The following is a 21139-nucleotide window of genomic DNA, read 5'->3' as shown; positions in this document are numbered from 1 at the left end:
GCTAACCAGAAGGCTGGAGGTTCAAACCCACCAGCCACTCCTTGGAAGGAAGGTTGGGCAATCTACTTCCATAGTGATATCGCCTTGTAAACCCAAAGAGGGGTCGCTATGAGTTCGGTCCAACTTGACGGCACATAACAACAACAAATACATACATACATACATATATATATATATATATGTATATATATATATATGAAAAAAAAAACCTTTCTTCCAATTATCTATTGGAATTTGCCTTCATAACTGATTGGAATGATTGGAAACCTGTAATAGATTGCAAGGGCTGTCTTAATTATTCTTCTGCAATCTCCAGGTCAATGTTAAGAGAATTTGGGGTAAGAATCTTATTAATGCTATGATAGCCAGTCCTGATTTGAGAATGCTTTTACATTTCAACAGCCCCCTGCACCCACTGTCCCTGGGGACTTTCTACCATTCTCAGTGTCTTCTGCTAAGGATTTCCATTCTTTCCATCCTCTCCAGCCCACTCAGTCTAATGTTACCTGAGATTATTATCCCACTCTAGAATTTCACTTCCACTGCACAAAGTATGGCCTACAGAAGAGGAAACAGCAATATGGTTGAGAACGAGAAAAGAGAATCAGGGGAAATCTCTCTGTTGTTTCCTCTTCCTCACTAACACAATCTAACTCTGCTAGTGCCAACACCTAGTCCCCAATGCTGCATTTCGCTCTCTACTACAGTCTCATCAGGCCTTTCCTTCCTGTGTAATCTGCATGTTGCTCCTCATCTCAGGGCCTACCTGGCTCAACTTCTGTGGCAAAACACTAAAAGCAGCCAGAAGCTACCATTCCCTGAAATGTAGTCAAATCATGCTTGGGTCCTCCATGTATGACTTTCCCGTGAAAGATTAAATGAGAAGAGGAACAAGAAGGAGTCTTTTTACCTGTCTTTTTACCTATCAACTCCCTTTCTTGTAGCAAAACGCTGTACAAAAACAAACAATGGACATATATCTGCTTCAGAGACAGCACCTTAGGACAAAAGACACAAGTCAAAATGTACTTTTCTGGACTTGATTTTACAAATAAGTAAATTGAAAGGGTCAGTCCCAACTGATAAAGGATCTCTGCCAGATCTAAAATTCTGGTGTTACAAGGGTTAAGACACTCAGCATCTATCCTAAAGGTCGGCAGTTTGAACCCACCAGCCACTCCATGGGAGAAAGATAAGGCAGTGTGCTTCTGTAAAGACTTATAGACTTGAAAACCCTATACAGCAGTTCTACTCTGTCCTATAGGGTTGCTATGAGTCAAAATCAACTCAAGGGCAATGGATTTCGTTTGGTTTACCCTATTATAGAGTTAGTGGAGAAAGGAACAGGAAAATCAATTCAAATCCTACTGAGGTAAAGGAGGAGAAAGACTATGGCAAAGAAATCAGAATTTAAATAAATATCAGGGCACTTTAACAAAAGAGGCAGAAACTTCAATTGTCCCTTCTAGAGTTTCTGAAGCCTCTACCCCCTTATATATGACTCTCTCAGATCTTTAAATACAGTTTCCCCATACTCTCCAAAAGGGTTCATCTTGCCTTGTGAGCTATCTATACTACATTGGGGATTTTTTCTTAGAAATACCATTTCATGTGACAAATCCTATCTTGGTTCAACACTGTAATTCAATAATAGATGAAACCGATTTTTGTGCACTGGCCTACAGTCCCACCTAGCATGCCCAACCCTGCTTGTACGAGGAAAAAGACTGAATTCCACACCAACGATTTACAACCAACCATCTGGAAAACTGTCCATCCATAGACAGTGGCTGCCAGGAGTTGAGTGGCACATGTACTATTAAATGACTATTAACAGAACATAAAACAGGTGGTTATAGCACTATTTCTGGGTTTCAAATTAAAAGGTAACTAAAAGCTGCAATTTTGAACCAGGGAAACAACATGTATTTTAGCTCAAACATCTGGCATCTGAATGATTTCAAAACTCTTTGGAGGAAAATTGAGAGAAGGGAGGAAAGGTAATAGACATGATTATTAGGCTCAGTTGCTTTACAACTTTAAAGTCTTCTGACACTGTTTTCTCCATAACGTCAGTGCTCTCCTATAACTTATGTATCTACCTTGAAGCTTCTTTACTTCCTGTTCCTCTCCTCATGCCCCTAAAATATTACCCATAATTACAGTTCAATCATAGGCCAGCGTGAAACTTCAATGTCTGAATCATACCTAAGCATTCACTATATACATGCACTGTTCTGTTCCCTCAAAATCTCCCATCCTAAACCCTCCAAATTCTGAATGGTTGTCCCAACTCATAAGAATTAAAAACCTGAATCTTTTGCTGTGACATGAACACAGAACAGTATTCTACCTGCCTTCTGAAATAGGGCAGTCATTCATATCTCCATCAACAAACTGAATTCAACAAATTTTCCTAAAGGAAAGGCACTGAAGATCTAAGAACTGCTAACACTGTTCTCCCAGAGCTCCCCATAACACAGCCAAGCCTGATCTCACCTCCAACTGGAAATACAAATCCCTCCTCCTCTGTAAAGTTTTCTAAACGTAAACACATACATATAAGACCATGTCCAAATCATCCTTTCAAAAAGCAAATCTCATCATCTCAACTCCTTACTACAGCTCACCAAGTCCTACCATATCTGAGCTCCTGCTCTCTTCTTCACTCTGCCCTCTATTCTGACCACTCACTCTGGAATTTGTGCCAATCTGATCCTGCTCCAAACAAAAAAAGTCACTGCTATTGAGTCAATTTTTATTCAAATGACCCTATAAGGCAGAGTATAACTGCCCATTAAGGTTTCAAGACTGTAATCTTTAGGGAAGCAGACTGTCACATCTTTCTCCTGCAGAGCAACTACTGGGTTCGAACTGATGACCTTTTGGTTAGCAACAGAGTGCTTAACCACTGCATCCCAGGGCTCCTTGGATCCTGCCCCAGGACGTTGGAATTAGCTGTTCCCTTTATCTGGAAAGTTCTCTGGCAGATTTGCTCATGTCTCTTTCCTAAATATAATTCAATTCTTTACGCAAATGTTATCCAACAAACAGGTCTTTCATTAATACCCTACTACAATAAAACTCCTTACCCCAGATTCACCACATCAATCATGCTCCATCCCAACTTTGCCTTATTTTTACTTCAGTGAATTTTATACGTAATTTTCTGCTCTTCTCTTTAGAATACAATCCCTCTGTAAGTAGACACATTTAGATATTCAAATATGAAAACTCAAAAGTGAAAACACAGTATTTTTATAAGAATTTAATTTAAAATTATATATATGACTTGTACAAATACACTTGCTATTGTAGAAATTATTAAAACACTATTATTAAGTGAAAAAAAATGGAAGTTTCAAAGCCCTGAACAGAGTTTTTACTTTTTATAAAAATATTTATACATGTTGACATGCACCTAGGAAATGATCTGGAAAAATGGCACTTGTTTCTGATAGTGTGTTATGAGTGTGGGTTTTTTTAATTTTAATTTTTTTCCCTTTTTCATTTTTTTTAATAATTTCATGATTTTCTGCAAAAGTATATATTACTATTAAAAGGAGAAAAAATAGTATTGTAGTTGATAAAAAGTAAAAATAAATCAGTGGAAAAACATAAGCAATGAATTTAAAAGAGCCAAAAAATAAAATACAAATACTATAAATGCTACATAAAGCTACTTTCTTTGTATTATAATATATACAACATTGCCAAACAAAATCATTATCTGTCCATTACAAACAATGAAATAATCAAAATTATTATGTTTCATATTTTTTTTCTTTGCCAAGCGTAGCACAAGGCTACAGTTCCAGTCAGGTTATACTCCTTGGTGCTCTGACAAACAAGATAATAAAAGGAAGAAAGTGTCTATCTCATCTAACCTGTTCCTAGTTATTGAAACATAAAATTTGAAAGATTTCAATCCTTGTCATAAGAAGCAAGTGATTAAGGATAGTTACAAAAAAATATGATCCACCCTTGAGGTAGTATTCACTATTTATAAAAATTTTAATTCAGACTAGGCAGAAATTTCTAGCACGTATCTTCTAGAAATGACATTAAATTTTATTTGCAAGAGTACTCAGATGTCATTTTCATGTCATTTCCAGCACTGTCATTTGCACTGCTTGTTATAAAGGATATATTCAAAGTGTGCTATCTGAAGGCCTGTGTTGTAATAATGAAACCCAAACTGCATTTTATCAATATGTTGGGTGTCATTTTATAACTCTGCATATCACATTTCTGTTTCAACATTTTGTTTGAAACTAGCACTTTAAAGTGTATTTGATTTTACAAGTATGCAGGATACTCTAATTTGTAATATTTCAGCAATTCTTTCCAATAGCCACTGTTAAGAAGTTTATTTGTACTTAAGTAATAAAGTTTGGCAACAATGATATGCAAAGAATCTCTCCAAACTAGGATAAATGAACATGTGTTTAACTTTGTTCTACCCCCTAATCCTACCAAAATGACAGTAAAGCAACAAATAAAAGGAAATAAGCTACTAGGTAACAACAGGAGGGGCAACAACCATTAAAGAGATGTCAACAAATTTTTGAAGTAGAAAAACAAGCATAAGAGAATACATATGACTGCAATGTAAGTGGAAACAGAAGAAGATACTTTCATTTTGGTTTGCTTCAACAAAACTCCAGATACATCTCAAAACTTGGAGGATCATGGTAGGAGATGAGGCCCAAGGGTGAAAAGGGGGACTGCATGAAAGTCTGTTTAACCCTATTTCCAAATCTGATCCTCAGCTTAGAAATATTTGGCAGAAGACCAGAAAATTAAAACCAGTGGGCTCCAGACTTGGGAATACCAAGAAGAGTAGAGGCATAGAAGACACAGACAAAAAACATGGAGCTTGAGCAAAATAGTCCTAAATAGTGAGACATATGTCTTCCAAATGAAAAGCTTATCAAATGCTCAATAAAAGGAATGGATTTAAAAAACAAAGGGGGGGGGCACTATATATGGTTTGTACTGAAAATTTGTAGAATCTGGATTAATATAGGAAGAGAGAGGAGAATGTTAAAAATTCACAACCAAAAAAAAAAAAAATTACATAAAAAGGATCAGACTGGTCAGGCTGGTATCAGAATTCTCAACAACTGTATTAAAGAGGAAGATAATGAAGAAATATCTTCAGAATTCTGAGAGTAAATAATTTCTATCCTCTAATTTTATACCCAGACAACCTATCATTCAAGAGAATAGAAAAGGTATTTTCAGAAATGTAAAGACTTAAAAAGAAAGTTACCTCACATGCATCTTTTCTTAAAAAGTTACTGGAGGCTATACTCAAACAAAACAAGGGAGTTAGCCAAGAAAAAAGAATACAAGAGAGCCAAAAACAGGAGCTCCGACACAGAGTAAAACAGAAGAGACCACTGTACCAAGCTTGGGAACTATTAGATCAAGTACAGGTGGCTCCATCTGCCAAAAGAAAAGTCTTGGAGGGTTCTTGGGTGAATTGAGAGAGATGATTTACTGGTGTGGCAAAAACACACTGAAAAGGGTTTTATAAATATGTTTGAGCATCTTAGAATAAATTGCAATAACAGAACAAAAAACAAGGCAATAAATTCAGGAAACACAAAAGATTATACAAAGAAATAAATTTAATTGTCATATAGGATATGGCTTAGCAGAAAACAATACATAGTCATAAAAATCTAAATATTGATTTTTTATTTAACCCAAAATGTTTAACAATCATTTTGTATGGGTGATGGGAGGTGGGAAAAGGTGTAAAATAGGTAAATCCTCATCTTCTATACCCAAAATCCAATATATATAATCTAAAGTTTATAAATTCAGAAAGAACAGTAAGATATTATTTACACACGTGGATAGAAATACCAGAAGAACGAGCTTAAAAGAGTTTAAACTAGCTTCCTCTAAAGAGTAGTCATAATGGTGTGCCCATACCTGTTAAGTGCTCCTATGTCTCCTTGCACATAACCCTAGTACTCATTTTAAGAGAACAAAGATTTATGCTATGCTACACCCACCTTCCCCTCAAAACTGCATGAGTGTCTTGAGGAAGAAACCATGTTGGGTTTTGTTTACTATAAGATTCCCAGTACCTAACAACCTGTCTAACATCAGTTAATTTTTTTTTTAATTTAATTGTGCTTTAGGTGCAAATTTACAAAGCAAATTTGTTTTACATTCAACAGTTCCTGCACATTTGATTGCATGCCCCAATTACCATCTCTGACACATAATAAACAGTTCTTCCCTTCTGTCCCTGTGACCACCTTCTCCCTGTGTCCTTGTTATGCATTCCTGTCTATCCAGCTTACCCCTCTATGTGAATGCCACCCCACTGATGTCTCCTGGCTGATTGTTCTAAGGGCTGCATCTCCCTAGGTGAGTGCATCGCCCTGAGGTAGATGTTCTGCATGTAGGTCTTTCTAGTGTTGGGTTGAGAACCAACCCATGGAAGTGAGTCCATTCTAAGTCTGAAGGATAACTCAGGGGGTTCTACCAGACTCTATCTGACCACTACTGTGGTCTTTTCTGTGTTTTTGAATTCTGTTCCACATTTTTTCTCCCACTCTATACAGGATCTCCTGTTTTGCTCCCTTTCTGAGTGGTTGGCATTGGTAGCAGGGTACCATCTAGTTCTAGTCTCGGGATCATAAAGGCTGAGCTGACATCAGTTAATGAATTCTTGTTAAACAGAAGTGAAGTTTCCAAACTGAATCAAGAAGATATTAGGATCACGTGGAAGAATTAACTAATCCATCGCTATGAGTCGGGTTTGACTCGACGGCACATAACAACAACAACATAACAACATATACAGTAAAACATAAGGCTTTCTAATCTATAAGGCACATTACTTTGTTTTGGAAATATCTATTATCTCATGGAGTTTTACCTGGTATGCCAAAGCTAGAAGGGACCTTAGACATGATTGCCTACTCTTTCACATTAAAACTAAAAGCTCAGAGAGGGTTAATGACCTACCCACAATCACACAGGAGGTTATCGTTGTTGTCATTGTTGTTGGGTGCCATCAAATCATCTCCAACTCATAGCCACCCTATGTAAAACAGAACGAAACACTGCCCAGTTCTGTGCAGCCTCACAATCTGTGCTATACTTGAGTCCATCCTTACAGCCACTGTGTCAATACATCTCACTGAGCGTCTTCCCCTTTTTCGCTGACCCTCTACTTTACCAAGCATAATATCCTTCTCCAGGGAATGGTTCCTTCTGACAACATGACCAAAGAAGATCAGATGAAGTCTGGCCATTCTTGCTTCCAAGGAGCATTCGGGCTGCACTTCCTCCAGGATAGATCTGTTAGTTCTTTTGGCAGTCCATGGTACTTTCAGTATTCTTCGCCAACACCACAACTCAAAAGCATCAACTCTTCTTTGGTCTTCCTTATTCATTGTCCTGCTTTCACAGGCATAGGAAGTTATGGCTTGGGTTAGGCCCACCTTAGTCTTCAAAGAGGCATCTCTGCCCTTCAGCACTTTAAAGAGGTCTTTTGCAGATAGCCCAGAACAATAAGCCATCTGATTTCCTTACTGCTGCTTCCACTGGTGTTGATTGTGGAACCAAGTAATATGAAATCTTTAACCACTTCAATCTTTTCTCCATTTATCGTGATGCTGCTTATGGTCCAATATGAGGACTTCTGCTTTATGGTGAGATGTAACCCATACTTCAGACTGGTGTCTTTAATCTTCATCAATAAGTGCTTGAAGTCATCTTCATCTTCAGCAAGCAAGGTTGTGACATCTGCATATTGCAGGTTGTTAATGAGTCTTCCTCAACAGTGATGACATGTTCTTCTTCATATAGTCCAGCTTCTTGGCATATTTGCTCAGCATACAGATTGAATAAGTACGGTGAAAGAATATAACCCTGATGTACCCCTTTCCTGATTTTAAACCATGCAGTATCCCCTTGTTCTGTTCAAACAACAGCTTCCTGGTCTATGTACAGGTTCCTCATGAGCACAATTAAGTGTTCTGGAATTCCCATTCTTCTCAATGTTATTCATAATTTTTTATAATCCACACAATTGAATAATCAATACAACACAAGTAAACATTCTTCTGGTACTCTTCACTTTCAACAAAGATCCATCTGACATCAGCAATGATATCCTTCGCTCCACATCCTCTTCTAATCCAGTTTGCATTTCTAGAAGTTCTCTGTCAATATACTGCTGCAACCGTTTTTTAATTATCTTCAGGAAGATTTTACTTGCATGCAATATTAATGATATTGTTCTGTAATTTCCACTTTCTGTGCGATCACCTTACTTTGGAATGGGTGCAAATATGGATCTCTTCCAGTCAGTTGGCCAGGTAGCTGTCTTCCATATCTCTTGGCATAGTCGAGTGAGTGCTTCCAGTGGGGCACTGAGATGGTGAAACATCTCAGTGGGTATTTTGTCAATTTCTGGAACGTTGTTCTTCACCAATTCCTTCAAGTGCAGCTTCGACTTCTTCCTTCAATAGCATTGGTTCTTAATCATATGCCATCTCTCGAAATGGATGAACATGGAGCAATTATTTGGTACAGTGACTCTCTGTATTCCTTCCATCTTCTTTTGATGTTTCCTAGATCATTCAATATATTGCCCATGTTGTTGTTGTTGTTATTTACTGTCGAGGGCCCAACTCAAAGCGAACCCTCCTTAGGTTTCCGAGACAGTATCACTACGGAAGTAGATTGCCCCATCTTCCGTCCGAAGAGTGGCTGGTGGATTTGAACCACCAGCCCTCTGGTTAGCAGTCAAGCACCTTAGGCACTACACTACCAGAGCTCCCAAATAAACATTAAGAATATGTTATTTCTGGTTACTTGTTTCTCTATCAACATCAAGTGAAGGAACTCCACTCACTTGGAACGTCCATTCCTGAAAGCATGCACTTTGCCTCCATTAAAGGGCTGCCTGAGCCTTTAGAATCAAGAAGGGAAAAAAAGAACTATCACATTTTCTCCCCTGTATTCTGACTGAGGAAAGGGTGTTAATCAAATCATGCTCAGAAAAAAGTTAATGCGAAGAGATATTTTTGAAAGCTCAATTAAAATTTTCATAAAATGTATGACATTCATGAAAAATTAAGTGTATTCTGAACCAAGCAAGTCATGTATCAAAAATGTAACTGGCTTCTAATGAGCTTATCTTCATAGGGACGTGCATGTCTATCTCTGCCATTTATTTGTGAACTTCTGGAGGGTAGAGTTTTTATGAAATCTTTGAAGGTAATTTTGGTTATTCATTCATCTTCATGTCCCCACTGCTTAGCACCATACATGACACATAGCAGCCACTCAAATTTATGGAATGAACAAACACAAAATAAATATGAATTATTTAACTTTATTTCATGCTGACTCTGTCTCCTGAACATTGTTGTTGTTGTTGTATGCCGTCAAGTCAAACCCGACTCATAGCGACCCCTCCTTGGGTTTCTGAGGCAGTATCACTATGGAAGTAGGATTGCCCAACCTTCCTTCCGAGGAGTGGCTGGTGGGTTTGAACCGCCAGCCCTCTGGTTAGCAGGCAGGTGTCTTAGCCATTATGCTACCAGAGCTCCTAACATATCTTCATTTATTTTCCTTAGTTTAAATGTATGTCAAGCTACATTTTCTTGCTACCATAGTGCCAAAGGGGCAGGAAGACTTCATCCTCTGATCTCCTCTAACCACAGAAGATAGAATCACCATCAGTATCCCAAGCCTACTTCTGCTAGGCCAGACATGCTGCCTCCCTCCAGCCCACCAACCCTGGTACCAACCATTCCTCCCACAGTACCCACCACCTCTCTGCTGGGTTCAATAATTTGTTGCAGTGACCACACAGAACTCAACAGATTGTGGAGTTTATTAGGGAAACACCAGGCTACAATTCAAGTTCTGGAACAATGCTCAGCCCACTGTCTCTGAGCCAACAGTCTCTCGCAGTCTCTCTCCCAGTAATGCATGTCTCTCGGTCTCTCTCTCTCTCTCAGCAATGAAAGTCTCTCGGTGTCTCTCAGGAGCGTGTCTCTCCCAGGAGCATGTTTCTATTAGCAGCCTGTCCTTCTCAGCCAGCAGTCAGAGAGAGACTTCTGCTTCTAGGAGGCCTCCTTTTGAGCCTGGCAGAATGGCCAAAATAACCAATTCCAACATCAGAATTCCACACACCTGAGAGAGAGAGCGAACTTCCCAGAAAATTGCTTTGTGCTGCTCCCAAAGGTAGATAACTTTAATAATCAGGAGCTACTTGGTTTCTCATGGCAAATTCCACGATGGAATTCACAAAGACTTATGGCTAGAAAAGCCACATTATGTAATTTACTACGGTGCACACAGCTCTTTAGCATTTCTGGTATATCTAGACTTTAGTGTATTTCATCAGAAATCTTGGCAGAAAATGAAATATTTTGTCTTGAGAGAATATTACTTTTCTTAGTTTATCAAATTTGATGTTATTCTTTTTATGTTTTCCACTGTAATGAGAAAAGAACCTAAAAATATTATCACTGTTTCAATAAAGTTAAAAGTTGTGATTGCATGAATCTAATGCAGGCCAATTTGTGGCACATTCATAACTCTACCACATTCAGGGTATATAACTGTTACATTTTCGAGGAATGCCCTCGTCAAGAAAGAGAATCACCAAATTAGCCATCTGGCAGACACTCTGTCAAACCCAGAGGCAGAAATCTCACTTGAAAAAAGTAGGGCAGTAGCATATTAAAACAGTCTGTGTTTCTACTCCTCTGCCAAGATTATGTCCTATGCCTTGAGTTAACCTAGGAGCCTGAAATACTTATAAAACAACCCTGAGGACTTGGTGGTGCTGTGGTTAAAACAGTGGACTGCTCACCAAAAGACAGGCAGTCCAAACCCACCAGCCACTCCATGAGAGACAGCGAAGAGGCAGTCTGCTTCCTTAAAGATTTATAGCCTTGGAAACCCTATAGGGCAGTTCTACCCTGTCCTTTAGGGTTGTTCTGAATGGCAGAGGGTTTGGTTTGGTTTTGAGGACTTAAAGAACTCACCAGTCAATTTTACTACTGCTGGTATGAACTGCTGATGAGGTCCTTCAACACCACACCACAATCTCCAATTATTTTCTCTCTTGCTTTCAAATCAATGGAAATAAAATCAACATAAAAATTCAAAGAACATAGTTCCCTTTTCTCACACGACTGATATTGTGGTCAGCAGCAGTGCTTTAATCTGAAGGCTGACAGCTCTCATGCTGGTCATCAGAAATATTATTGACATTTTGGATGAAAATTTCTCATAGCCCATCAGTATCCTGTCCTCATACATTCAACGTTCTCAGTAATGGAGACAAGCAAAAACACACTCCACGCTCACATTTTTAAATGCCCATTTCGGGGATGGGAGTGTACTGTATCTAGCGGAAAATCACAAGTAGGTGCTTTAATGATCCAATTTTGTTGTTGTTGTTGTTATGTGCCGTCGAGTCAGCCCCGACTCATAGCGACCCCTCCTTGGGTTTCCGAGGCAGTATCACTACGGAAGTAGGATTGCCCAACCTTCCTTCCGAGGAGTGGCTGGTGGGTTTGAACCGCCAGCCGTCTGGTTAGCAGGCAAGTGTCTTAGCCACTATGCTACCAGAGCTCCCATTAACAAACACATATTAACTGCCCATCTGAGGTAGGTACTGGGGAGGCCAAGATGTACTACCCAGGCCCTGCCCTTGAGTCTAAAGATCCTGTCTTACCTCCTATCAATGACACTATGTTAGGCCACTCAAAGTGACAGCCAAAAAGAATATACCTGAAATGGGCTACATTGTCACTCATTCTGGAAAATAGTGAGGAAAGTTCCAAGTGACTTACATTTTCCAGTATCTTTTAAAACAGCACAGTTCAGAAGAGTATTGGGCTGGATGATGTGGAAAAAAAGAACCAGAAGTCTGGAGTCAGTCAGAGACACCAGGTTCTAACCTCACAGGTGAAATCTAGTCCTAACACGATTTGGGGTAAATCATTCTGAGTGGGAGTGTTGCCATTCTCCCTCCCACCCATCTACGTAGAGGTATTTTGGGCTATCTCAATGACTGGAGGATATTCCTGGCAATTAGTGGGTAAGGTCACAGACATCAAATTCCAACAGTGTCTGCCACTAAGAACTCTCTCTCCCTCAGGTTCCTCAATTGTCACTCAATTGTCAGAGTGGTGATAAGCATACCAACCTTTTAGACTGAATGTGAGGTTTAAATGAGATGCTGCAAGTATTCCTGGCCCAGGAACAAATACAGTCAACCCTTGACAAATGCAGTTCCTCCTTACTAACTCCCTCCCCACTTACAAACATTGCATGGAATCCATTAATTTATCTTTATATATGATACAGCAAGGAAACAAAAGCTGAGCAATCATTTTCACAAAACAGACGAAATCAGAAGGCAGGTATCATCCAAGTTTTTCCATTTCAACAATACCTGTTTGGCAAATTTTTGCAAAATTTCTGATTTTAAATTGAAACTATATACTCTCTGGAGACTTTTACAACACAGTTTTGACTTAACTTTCTCACTGCCATTTTTAGTGTGCACCCCACTAATTTATACAGCCCCTTACAGATTATAAATGCCTATAGGCCTTTACTCATCTGCCTGTTCACCATCTATATGTATCTTCCTTGCTAAATTCTCTACTAACAGGAACATAATATACTCCTTGAAGGCCCATTATAACAATTTCTACTATGAAGCCCTCCCTGCTCTCCCCAGTTATATACTTTAAATATTCTGTTCCTTGTGTGCTCATAATCTAGGCAATAGCATTGCAGCAGTGATTCTTAAACTAGAATCTACAAACCTCTGAGAGTTTCTTGACTTTCCTATGTAAACTTCAATTGTGGTTTTCATTTCCTGTATGATTTAAAATAAGTTAATATAAGCATTTCTTGGATCTGACTAACCACCCAAGCTATAAAGTGTTGTTAAGTGCAGTCAAGCTGATTCTGACTCATAGTGACTCCATGTGTATAGAGTAGAACTGTTCCTTAGGGCTTCCAAGGCTGTGACCTTTAGAAGCAGATTGCTAGGCCAGTCTTTGGAAGCATCTCTGGGTGAGTTCAAACTGCCAACTTTTTGGCTAGTCTATAGCTTAACCACATGCACCACCCAGGGACTCCTTAAGCTATATGTACTCCCAAGCAATTACGCTTCCCACACCTGAGTTCGCATATACACCAGTATTGATACTAACAGACCTTCTTTTTTTTTAATTTAAATTGTGATTTGGGTGAAAGTTTACAGAGCAAATTCACTTTCCATACAGCAGTTCACGTACACTTTGTCTCAGGACATTGACTACAATTTACCCCAATGCAACAGCTCTCCTCCCACTTCTTCCCCATAGTTACTTCTTCCCTGTGTCCTTCCCTCCATGCACTGTTGCCCCTTATGTCCCTGTGCATACAAGCCCTTCTTTTCTCCCATGATTGTTCTCTCCAAGGAGTGTATCTACCTAGTGAAAATGTACACCTCATACGCCCATCTTTTGTTTGGCTGGAAGCCACAGGAGTGGGTTCAATTCCAGATATGAAGGGCAGCTAGGGCCCATAGTCTCAGGGATTCCACCAGGCTCTATCAGACCAGCAAACCTGGTCCTTTTTCTTCCCCAAAAAATGATTTTGAGTTTTGTTCCACATTGTTCTCCCTCTCTATCCAGGATCTCCTGCACAGATTCCCCTCTGAGTGGTTGACAATGGTAGCCAGGCATCATATAGTTCTTCTGGTCACATAGTCATATAGGCTGAGGATCACAGGGTGCACCAGTTGCTTGGACTAACTGTTTCCATGAATCTTTGGTTTTCTTCATTATTCTTTGTTCTGGACAAGGAGAGACCATCATTGCATCTAGATGGCTGGCTGCAAGCTTTTAAGATCCCAGTCACTGCTCACCAAAGTAGGAGGGTGGTACAATGTTTTGGCAGTGTGTTATGCCAATTGAGCTTGATGTCCTCTGTGACTATGGCTAACAGACCTTAATTGCTAAAACTTAAGAACAGCAGCAAATTCAGTACGTAAATGATGTGTTTACACCAAGAGAAGTCCAAATAACTCAGAAAATAAAAACAAATGCATTCCTATGGCTCAAATAGAGAAATATGGGAAGCACAAAATCATGGCATGGTACAGAGACTAGTCATGGCAAACTCCAAAGATCCTGTGTTTGTCCTAGTTGGTATCATATGTATTTTTTGAGTAGCCAAAAAGAGGACAATGTCATAAATTGAACTTATTGGTCTTGCGGTTATTTTTGTGCATAATTTTTCACTCTGTTCTTAAGAAATTTATATCTAGATTTGTATCTGTACATGGTTATGAGTCAGAACTGACTCAATGGCACTGGGTTTGGTTTGGGTTTTTTTTTTTTTTTTTTCGTTTATTTGTTTACATAATAAAATGCATGTAAGTCAACACTGGTAGTGAAGAAAAAAGAAGACTGTATAAAGTAAGTTTGACAAACACATTTCATTTCATTTTTAGTATACTGGAAAACCAGAATACAGACATTAACTCTTAGTGAATATTAAGGTGCCTAATAGTTACAGGTACAGTATAAAACTGACTGAAAAATAACTATGTGATTTTGAACAATTTTTTAAAACCTGTTTGTTTTAAAGTAAAATGCGAATACTGATATATAGGTTGGTCAAGGTCATGTGTAATAATATTATAAAAAGTGCAAAGTTCTGGGCACAAAATAGGCACTGAAACTACTGTTTTCAAGTGCTCTCTGCTTCTCAAATGCTTCCTTAAGGAAAAGAACCCTGCTCTCACTGTCTTTTACATCCAAACACAGTATTTTTGTTGACTACTCTGCATCTAAATCCATCAACGTAAAAGGTAAAAGAGGTTTCTGCTCCAAATAGCAGCAGCCAAAATACCTCTACTGAAATAACAGCACAGTGACAAATCACAATTCTGTTTCCAATCTTGTTAACTCCAGGATGCTGTGATACTAGGATATTCATACTACCCTAAACCTAAAAAAGGAGCTCTGGTAGCATAGTGCCTAAGGCACTTGACTGCTAACCAGAAGGCTGGTGGTTCAAACCCACTAGCCACTCCTCAGAAGGAAGATGGGGCAATCTACTTCCATAGTGATACTGCCTCGGAAACCCAAGGAGGGGTCACTATGAGTTGGGTCTGACTTGATGGCACATAACAACAACAACAAACCTAAAAAACCAAACTCACTGCCATCAAGTCAATTCTGACTCATAGCAACCCCCATTGGGTTTTCAAGGCAGTAAATCTTTATGGAAGTAGATTGCCCCAACTTTTTTCTGCAGAGTGGCTGGTGGGTGTGATGGGTTTGAACCACCAGCCTTCTGGTTAGCAGACAAATGTCTTAAGTACTGCACCACCAGAGTTCCTTTCTACTACACTAAACATAAGCACTTCCATTTGTTTCATAAAACTTTCAACAAAGGCTTTGTGTTTGCTTATATCCTTGAAAAGAAAGATTTAAACTCATTTAAAACAACACCCACACAAAAGATTATCTGCAATCCCCTTAACATCTGGCAAGTTACTTAAAAAAAGATACGGACAAAATTAGTGTTCAAAAAACACAATAGCACATTTTTCACTGTCAAAAAGTTACAGTTTATAACTATCTGCAGATAATGAGAATAGAGAAGTGCCAGGTAGACAAGGAGTAGTTACTAGAGCTCCAATCAGAAGAGATTAGGTTTGAGAAGTTCCTTTAAAAAGTCAAATAGGGGCAGGATAGGAGACAGGCAGGCTTTCAGGACAATACTGCAATCAACCTGAAATTGGCCTGCCTATTCCACTCCTACAGGAGCTCTGGTAGCATAGTGGCTAAAGCATTTGACTGCTAACCAGAAGGCTGGCGGTTCAAACCCAACAGCCACTCCTCGGAAGGAAGGTTGGGCAATCCTACTTCCAGTAGTGATACTGCCTCGGAAACCCAAGAAGGGGTCACTATGAGTCGGGCCGACTTGACAGCAAACAACAACAACAACATTCCACTCCTGGGAAGGCAGGTTGGGCAATCTACTTCCATAGAGATACCGGAGGGGTCGCTATGAGTAGGGTCCGACTCATGGCACATAACAACAACATTCCTTTCTACAGGAGCTCTGGTGTCATAGTGTGGTGTAGTGCCTAAGGCATTTGACTGCTAACCAGGAGGCTGGTGGTTCAAATCCACCAGCCACTCCTGTGAAGGAAGATTGGGCAATCTATTTCTTTAGTGATACTGCCTCAGAGACCAAAGGAGGGGGTCACTGTGAGTTGGTTCTGACCCGGCAGCACTGAATTTGGTTTTTTTTGGTTATTCCTTTCTATGTAAGATCTGATGAATTGGAATGGACTTGACGGCAGTGAGTTTTTTGTGTTTTTTTAATTCCCTTCTAATACTGACTCTCAAGTTTCCAGCTTCTGCTGAGTCAACTTGGGATTTCTTTTAAATATTGCTTTCACATAATCCAAGATTGTTAGAGTTGTTAAAGTGATGGCAGGCCACAGGCTGTCTGCCCACACCAGCAGAACATCCGGGTTGGGACATCCGGGTTGGGATAAGTCAGACTTCAAAACTATTTTTTAGTACCGTGCAACTTTGATTTTCAAACTCTCCCTTAAAAATCTGGTATCACTGAAACTTCCTAAAGGAATAACCAACTACAGCTGGGAGGATTCTTGTAAAGATATGGTGTTTTACTAACATAGGATCGTAATAGAAATGTTTCACAAGCAGGAAAACTGAGGTACAGAAATTGAATCACAAAACCTGGATGTAAATGGAACCAAGCTCAGTCACAGTTACAGTTTTTTCAGTTTCCTAAACTTTTTTTTTGGGAAGCCCACCACCAACTCTTTAAAATCTTAAGTAAATGGTAGCTATGCTTTCCTGGAGCGCATCCTTCCAATCACTTGGTTTCCATACACGCTCTTCTGGTGCAATAGGGCGTGGGGGTGGGGAGCGACGTTCTTCTTATCAAAAGTTTAAAACAGCAAGTTGTATTTTATTTGACCCCTCTTTCACCTTCAGAGTGAATGCACAGGCTCAGGAACAGGCACTTTAATGAGACACGTCTAAAAAAAATCGATTTTACAGCAGGTGGAAGAAGAAAAAATATTACAGGGAAAGGGCACGTTTTCATTACTGAAACCAAGACAGCTCGAGTCACGGTTCTTGGAATCTGCCTGGAAACCTGAGGCAGATGTTTCCGAAGACAGAAAGGCGGCATTACTTAAATGTCCGGCATTACTTAAATGTCCGGTTAATGGTAAATAAACCTTAACGATCCTAACGATGTTTTAATTACTGATGAAGTCTTGGGAACTTCTTTTTAAGAAATTATTCTTAGAACGTTTAAATAAAGTGGCAATATGCCAGCTTAAGGCGTGACGTTCCAAAGCTTCACCTTTCCCCACTTCTGCCTGGACCTACCCGTACACAAATGGGTTTCAGATCGCGTCCTCATTCCCTCGGCTGTTGCTACGCTCAGCTCACAACTGTTTCCCATTACTGCCGGCAGGATGCCGGGGAAATCACGTCTGCCTTAACTTAGGGAACAGACGTGTGTGGAACTGGAACGGAACCACTGGGGGCTGGGGGTGGTGAAGGGCTGGGCCGGGTGGGAAGGCAGAGGGCTGAGGATCGGGAACTTTACCCAGATTTAACAGACCAGGAACCGGGAGTGATACGGCACGAGGAACTGGGAGAGGAGGAAACTTTAGCAATGGAGGAAAGTGAACATCAAGTGGCGAGCAAACTGCAGTCTGGCCGGAGAACGGCTTGCTGACGGCAGTCAAGCCAGAAAGTCCAGTCCTGCCGAATCCGCCCCGACCACCCCCTTCGCCCCCCTGAGCATCCTACCTGGCAGCGCCCCGGCTCGGAGCCGGCGTCTGGCTCGTCCGCAGCCTCTCCTCCTCTTCCTCTTCCTTGTCCCGGGAAGGGCTTCGGGGAGCGAAGAACCGGGAGAAGCTGTGCCAGGGGGTGCCGGTCCTTCTCCGACCACCGGACATCTCCCTAGTGCGGCTGCCGGCCGGTGTTGACAGCGGGGAACTGGCGAGGCAGTGCTGTGCGCTAGTACTCCAGCGCTGCGGCATCCGGCGAGCGCAGGACCAACAGGCGCGGGCCGCCGGCGCGCCTCAATCCATCGCGGGCTGAGAGGCGCAGGGGCGACACGCTCCCCGCGCCTCTGCTCACCGCGCAGCAGCGGCTGCCCCTCCCCCCGCCCTCGGCGGCCGGCCCGCCCCCGGGAGGAGCCAGAGAACGTGGCACCTCCCCGAGTTCCGCAAGGCACGGCCTGCCGGGTGCGGAGATCCCCAGGAGGGCGCGCGCCGCCTGCTGAAGTGGATGCCAGGATTCCCGCCCAAAAGAGCTCAAGCTGCTGCTGCTTTGGCTTTGCTTTCATTCCTTTTGTGTTACTGATTTGTTCTGTTTCCTACAGCCAGTGTTCGTAAACAGTTTTCAGACTTTTGAAAGAAATTTATGAAGGAAGACACTTAGTAAACAGCAGAGCTGGGCTGCTGCCTTTTCGCCCACAAACTACCCCAAACACTTTTTCAACCAGTTCTGCAAAAGACGCGGTTACCCCAGAGCGAAAGCTCTGACAGGGAATAGAAGGCGGTACCTGTCACGATCCGCCAGAAACTCTTTTCTTGGTCAGTTAGTTTACAAGTGGAGTAACTCCTTCTAACATAGAAGTTCGTTAAATCTCTAACATTTCAAGTTACACACTGCTCCGCCGGCACTCTTCCAATAGCGACACTGAACAAAATAACAAGCATGATTCAAATTTTCTTACTATTGGTAAACGCTGAAAGAAGTATTTTGTAGTTACTAACGGATCTGACATCTGGAAAGGAAAAGGTTCTTAAGATTTGATTTTAAATAAAGGTCTAAATACAGTAGTATGGATTTCCTTACATTTCCATGCCTTAGGGATTACTCTGGTAGCATAGTGGCTAAGACACTTGCCTGCTAACCAGACCCCTGGGTTCAAACTCACCAGCCACTCCTCGGAAGGAAGGTTGGGCAATCCTACTTCTGTGATACTGCCTAGGAAACCCAAGGACGGGTCGCTATGAGTCGGGTTTGACTCGACATAACAACAACAACAAGGGATTAATATAAAAAACATGCAGAGGCTCAGTCACCCATGTGTTTTGATTTGTTTGCTTATTTAAAGCCAAACTCCCATGAAAAATATATAGAAATCAGGAAGGAGACAGGGTGCATTTATTCACTAAAATTTTATACTAGGAAATAAGATGAAAATGAAACTTGCAGGGACGTTTAACTAGGGAAAGAAGAGAACCTTAGGGTCATCCTTCTTCTAGTTTAGGGGTACTAGAGAAAAAGCAATGAGTAGATTCCACGTCTGTAAGCCCACGTCATTTCAGAACCAACTGGTGGCATTTGAGTTCCCCTTCTAGCCCAAAGCTGCCTCCAATAGGCACTCCAGCCCCTAATAACTGCCACACAGGCCTAAGACACTCACCCTGATTTGTTTTGGCTGGAATTAACCCACAGATTTAAATCATCCCAGTTTCCTTCAACTGGGTTCCTCCCAGATTATCCCTCAAGTTTTACCAGTGTGTTTCTCTTTTGTAAATCCTTCTTCCTTCTCTGTGAGTCTGAGAGACTAAGAAGAGACTAGAATGGTATACCAGGATAAGACAAGTAAAGTTCCTAATTCTAGCTTTCTTATCTTAGGAGAATCTCCATTTAAAGTCCACTTGCCAGAAAGCTGAAAGAGAGTACAATAGCAAAGAAAGTATGGAACAAACTGTTTCCTTCAGCTAGAAGGCCCAGAGAATAATTTATCTCCTAAAAGAAATGTTAGATGACTAGCAGATGTGTCCGTTTGTACTGTGACCCAAAAGGTCCTACATTCTAATGCTCACAGAAAGAGTGGCTTGTTCAGGAAGTCTTTCTGGGAATAACATTGGGTGGGACAAGTAAAATTTCTTAATGAATCATGGTTTTAACTAATAATACTTCTCTTAAGAATTTCTCCAAGAAATAGATCTCAAGGAAAAAGTGCTGATAGTCCTCATAATTCTTCAATAGCCAGTCTTATTCTGTTTGGAGAGGCATCAGAATCATTATGTATAAAGTCCTCAATATTGAAATTTTCTACAGTGTTGCTGGTGAGTTTGAGTAGTAGAAATAATACTATTGTCAATCCAGCTAGAATTCCTTCTTTCCTTAAGTAGGATTGTTTCCTTTATAGCCATAGAATGCCATAGCTATTAGTGAACAGCTAATTCTTCTGTCCTTAAGTAGGATTGTTTGCTTTATAGCCATAGAATGCCATAGCTATTAGTGAACAGCTAATTTGCAAAAGTATAAAATAAAAAAAAAAAAAAAAAAACATTACCATGCAGTGGATTCTGTAATAGCGACTCTTTAAGACAGAGTAGAACTACCCTATAGTTTTCCAAAGCTGTAGTCTTTACAGAAGCAGACTGCCACATTGGTCTCCCACTGAGTGGCTGGGGGTCTCAAATGACCACTTTCAGTTAGCAGCCAAGTGCTTAACTATTGAACCATGAGGGTTCCTGCAGAATTACAAAATAATTTAAATATTATTAGAGGCCCCTAGAGTGAATAGGTGCCCAAGAAGCAGGACCAGTTGTTGTTGTTGTTATGTGCCATCAAGTTGGACCCAACGCATAGTGATCCCTCTTTGGGTTTCCAAGGCAGTATCACTGCAGAAGCAGATTGCCCAACCTTACTTCCGAGGAGTGGCTGGATCAGTAACCCTACCGAAATATGAACATATCCTATATATTGTTGGAAGGAGCTCGGGTAGCACAATGACTAAGGCATCTGACTGCTAACCAGAAGGTTGGTGGTTCAAACCCACCAGCCGCTCTGCGGAAGCAAGACTGGGTAATCTACTTTTGTACAGATTTACACAGAAACCCAATGGGGGTCACTATGAGTGAGAATCAGCTTGATGGCTGTGGTGGTTATGTTTTTGTGTCAACTTGGCTGGGCCTGGTTGAGTGGCTGGGCAGCTGGTGGTAGTTTTTCCCCATGATGAGACTGGCAATCAACTCCATGGTGGGATCTACTACAAGCAGCTGAGTAGCTGCCTTTAGGATGTGGTCTGCTTCCTGTAT

General features: G+C 40.8%; 1 protein-coding gene across 1 annotated transcript in view; it reads right to left on the bottom strand.

Annotated features, from left to right (window-relative positions):
* CRYBG3 (crystallin beta-gamma domain containing 3) overlaps positions 1 to 18028 on the bottom strand; it is a 172303-nt gene extending 154275 nt beyond the window's left edge. Inside the window, exon 1 of the mRNA XM_007953772.1 lies at positions 17880 to 18028. Coding sequence (XP_007951963.1) covers positions 17880 to 18028 — 149 coding nt within the window. The remainder of the gene's footprint in view (positions 1 to 17879) is intronic.
* Between the last annotated feature and the right edge of the window lie 3111 nt (positions 18029 to 21139).

This window comes from Orycteropus afer, unplaced genomic scaffold (assembly GCF_000298275.1).
Source record: "Orycteropus afer afer isolate SDZICR_OR568_19922 unplaced genomic scaffold, OryAfe1.0 scaffold00412, whole genome shotgun sequence".
Lineage (NCBI taxonomy): Eukaryota > Metazoa > Chordata > Mammalia > Tubulidentata > Orycteropodidae > Orycteropus > Orycteropus afer.
The sequence above is the reverse complement of the archived record's forward strand: the minus strand, read 5'-3'. Positions and strand labels throughout refer to the sequence as shown.